This window comes from Cyphomyrmex costatus, unplaced genomic scaffold, assembly GCF_001594065.2.
Source record: "Cyphomyrmex costatus isolate MS0001 unplaced genomic scaffold, Ccosl1.0 scaffold4072, whole genome shotgun sequence".
NCBI classification, from domain to species: Eukaryota; Metazoa; Arthropoda; class Insecta; order Hymenoptera; family Formicidae; genus Cyphomyrmex; species Cyphomyrmex costatus.
In genome coordinates, this window is record NW_017278288.1 from 1 (window position 1) to 3,830 (window position 3,830).

At 28.3% G+C, this 3,830-nt stretch overlaps 2 protein-coding genes across 2 annotated transcripts; one reads left to right on the forward strand and one right to left on the reverse strand.

Annotated features, from left to right (window-relative positions):
• Positions 1–330: 330 nt before the first annotated feature.
• Positions 331–1,722, forward strand: LOC108777074 (uncharacterized). The gene is made up of 2 exons (XM_018543871.1): positions 331–596; positions 747–1,722. The coding sequence occupies exons 1-2, from the start codon at positions 337–339 to the stop codon at positions 1,720–1,722; spliced, it is 1,236 nt and encodes a 411-aa protein (XP_018399373.1). The 5' UTR covers positions 331–336.
• A 520-nt stretch (positions 1,723–2,242) lies between these two features.
• Positions 2,243–3,731, reverse strand: LOC108777075 (uncharacterized). Its single transcript, XM_018543872.1, has 4 exons — positions 3,577–3,731; positions 3,039–3,090; positions 2,752–2,802; positions 2,243–2,667 (listed from the first exon to the last, which is right to left on the reverse strand). The coding sequence occupies exons 1-4, from the start codon at positions 3,723–3,725 to the stop codon at positions 2,320–2,322; spliced, it is 600 nt and encodes a 199-aa protein (XP_018399374.1). The 5' UTR covers positions 3,726–3,731; the 3' UTR covers positions 2,243–2,319.
• Positions 3,732–3,830: the final 99 nt, after the last annotated feature.

Consider the following 3,830-nt stretch of genomic DNA (forward strand, 5'->3'; position numbering starts at 1 on the left):
TAACGCACAATGTGTTTAAATGAGATATAAAATATAAGAGTGTATCGTATATTATTTATTTTATTAAGGATATCGTATCATCATAATTCACGATGTAATTAAAATAAATTAAACAATAAAATAAGCAACAAGTAATTCTAGAGAGAGATAAAGAGAGAACAGAAATAAATACTACTATAGAAATTGTGCAGAATTTGAAGATTTGTGTGTCGATCTGTTCAAGCAGATATCATAACCTTATTGCTATATTAATGTATTTATAATATGAAAGTTGATAATGAAAAAATTCTCGCAGTCTTATTATCGTCTATAACTTTACAAATGGGCATTGCGATTATGTTAAAAAAAAAAAGAAAACATAAAAGATGGAAAAATAGGCGTTGGTGGGTTCGTCCTATCAACTTACAAAGAGATAATTTTGATGATTTTACAGTTCTAGTTAAAGAACTTAAAAAGGACAATGATCTTTTTTTCCGCTATACTAGAATGTCATTAGCAGTGTACAATAATCTTTTGAAAAAGATATCGCCATTATTAATGAAAACTAGTTTAAGGAAGCCACTAATACCAGAGCAGCGTTTGTTAATAACATTAAGGTATATATTTGTTTTGTTTTAATTTCTTATTTTATCTCTAGACAAATTATTTATGATAGTTATGTATACATATATACATATATAGTATTTATATTATATTATGTATATACATATATAATATATGTGTATTTATTTAATCATTTCTGTTAGGTACCTAGCTGGGGGAGAATCCATATTATCTATTGCTTTAAATTACCGTGTAGGTGAATCAACTGTTCGTGCTGTAATTATTGAAACTTGCTCAGTTATTATTGATGTATTATCATCTGTTTATCTGAAACAACCTGACGAAAAAGATTGGCTCCATATTTCCAAAGGATTCAGTGATATTTGGAACATGCCTAATTGCGTAGGAGCAATTGACGGGAAGCATATCTTAATTGAAGCACCTCCTAATTCCGGATCTCAGTATTATAACTATAAAAAGACATTCAGCATTGTTCTCTTGGCTGCATGTGACCATGAATATAAATTTACACTGGTAGATATTGGAGCTTATGGAAGTGAAAGTGATGGTGGAATTTTCAGTAGATCAGAAATAGGTCAAGGCATAAAACATAATACCTTGCATTTACCACCAGTTCATGCTTTTCTTCCTGGCACTAATATGAAAACAGCATATTATTTTGTAGGCGATAATGCTTTTGAATTATCTCGTCATTTAATGAAGCCTTATCCTCAAAAAAACCTTATTAGAGAAAAAAAGATATACAATTACAGATTGTCGCGTGCTAGAAGCATGATAGAACGTGCATTTGGAATTTTGGTTCAACGATGGAGGATACTTTCAAAACGTATAAGGATGAATATTGATAAAGTTGAAAAAATAGTTGCAGCTTGTATATGTCTCCACAATTTTATAATATGTATGGAATCCAAACTATCATCAGCACACACAAACAAGAGGTACTTATCAAACCAGTATTTTGGAGATAATGAAGAAAATATGGAAGATCGAGCTGCATACAATCATATGTTGCCTCTAGCACCTACTGTTGCTCATCGAGCTACAATTGAAGCTAATCGACAACGTGATGACTTACTTACTTGGATGAATAGCCCACACGGTGAAGTATCGTGGCAATACGATTATATTTTTAGGGGAACGTATAGAGACAATCATTAATATTACATTACTGTTATTTATTGAAACTACGTTTCTTTTTACATAAAAATATTGTATATTGCAAATATAAAGATTTATTAATATTATTTTTCTTACCAATATTATATTTATATGTGTAACGCAAAAAAAGTATTTTAATTTGAACTTTGAACATATAAATAACAAAATATCTGTGTGTAACGCAAATATATGATTTATCTAACGATAATACTGTTTCATAACAATATATAACAAAGTATATTTTATTTGCATTATATATCTATATAATGCAAATAAAATATACTTTTTATCTGATAATAATACACTTTCATGAGAATATTATATCTATGTAACGAAAATAAAATGTTTCATTTAACGATAATGTTTCATAACAATGTATGTACATAACGCAAATAAAATATTTTCTTTATTTGACTAATACTGTTTCATAAGAATATTATAACTATTTAACGCAAATATAAAATACATGCTTCATCTAATTCTTCATTAATATAGTTTTATAACATCTATGTACGCGCGCGGATAATACGTGAACTTTAATGATACTTATAAATGATAATGTTAAACATTATATAACATATTTATAGTTTATATCATCTACTCCATGATAACATTCATTAATTTTCTTCTTAATTCTGATTTTTTTGGCTCAGCAGTATTTTGTAATTCGGCCAAAATCATCTTTGTCAAAGCTTCATCTCTATCGTTAACATTATCATTCAGAAACATTCGAGTTGCCATTGCAGATACAGACTGAGATACCATATTAAGTGATTTTTCTAGCGTATCCGACGATGTTATAGGTTTCATCTTTTTCTGAAATAATGTTGATTGTTCAGATGATGTAGATTGAGGGCTTAAAGGGAATATCAAAACATTTTCTGAATCCGATCCTATGGGTGATGTCGACGACGTGAATATAAGTGATTCAGTTTGCAAATCATCCTTGACATACAAATTAAAAGTTAAAAAACTGTTTAAATATTTAAAAATTAATCAAAATACTTTCAAACCAAAAAATGTTATTACCTTATTGGTTATATCACTTAGAGGTGATTTCTGTCCATGTTTTTCTGCAGTCTTTATACATAAATTCAAGAATATCACATAAATAATCTTATATAGCAAATTTAAATTTGATTAACGTAGAGACACTTGTAAAAGTGAGTCGAAACGTTCGAACAATTATCATAAAAAAATTGTTCGGATAATATATTTTAATATATTACTAATTTTTCAGGCTTATTAACTGCGCGGTTACTCTCATTAGCTTTGCTTAAGTTTAGATATTTATTGCGTGTTTTTCACTAACTTACATTTGACTGTGAGGGCTCATTTACACTTCTGCTGATGTTGGTATATTTTCGTCTAAAATAACAATAAAAATAATGATTATAATAACTTAAAAAGAAATATATGAATAGCCTATTTTTATTAGTACTTGAATCTAATAATATAATTAGTTACCTGAATATTTTAATGTTTTTAGTTATATATAGTATAGTGATTTCAAGTAACATACATAAGCAACACTATGTAACGTGTACGATCCATGTGCCTTCTAACTACGACACAGGTCAAACTGAACTATTAGCTGTTACGATTATGTCAACTTGTGTCGTAGATGGAAAGCACAGACTCTACACTCTGTATTATACACAGTGTCGCTTGTGTGTTATATTAGAAAGTATTTATATTGTTTTTTATCAAGTTTGTTTTTGTATAAAAGTGAAATGAGTTTATGAAATAGACAAATCTTGGAAATAGCAACTCATATATCAATTAAAATAAAATTACTAATAATTTTACAACAAATAATTTATAATTTCAGAGCAACAAAAAGTGGAATATTACCTTCTTTTGTATATATGCTTGTCTATAAATGACATTTGCTCATATAAGTCCCATGGTCTTTTTTTATTAGGTGCAGAACCGCTTGGTATGAATTCCTGGCTTTGTCTTTCCTTTGAATAGTACTGTCGTAATCTACACCATCGGCTCATACATTCCTTTACTAAAATGTATAGATATTAAGTATATAATATTATTTTGACAGCGCTATAATGCAGATTATAACCTCTAACGTATGATAAATTCTCACATTCTAA

Excerpts from the sequence above, each read along its gene's own strand:
- LOC108777074 (XM_018543871.1), top strand. The coding sequence starts at position 337 with ATGTTAAAAAAAAAAAGAAAACATAAAAGATGGAAAAATAGGCGTTGG. Across the intron at positions 597-746 it reads CGTTTGTTAATAACATTAAG|GTACCTAGCTGGGGGAGAAT; the intron begins GTATATATTTGT and ends CATTTCTGTTAG.
- LOC108777075 (XM_018543872.1), bottom strand. The coding sequence starts at position 3,725 with ATGAGCCGATGGTGTAGATTACGACAGTACTATTCAAAGGAAAGACAA. Across the intron at positions 3,091-3,576 it reads AAGCATATATACAAAAGAAG|ACGAAAATATACCAACATCA; the intron begins GTAATATTCCAC and ends TTGTTATTTTAG. Across the intron at positions 2,668-2,751 it reads TAAGTGATATAACCAATAAG|GATGATTTGCAAACTGAATC; the intron begins GTAATAACATTT and ends TTGTATGTCAAG.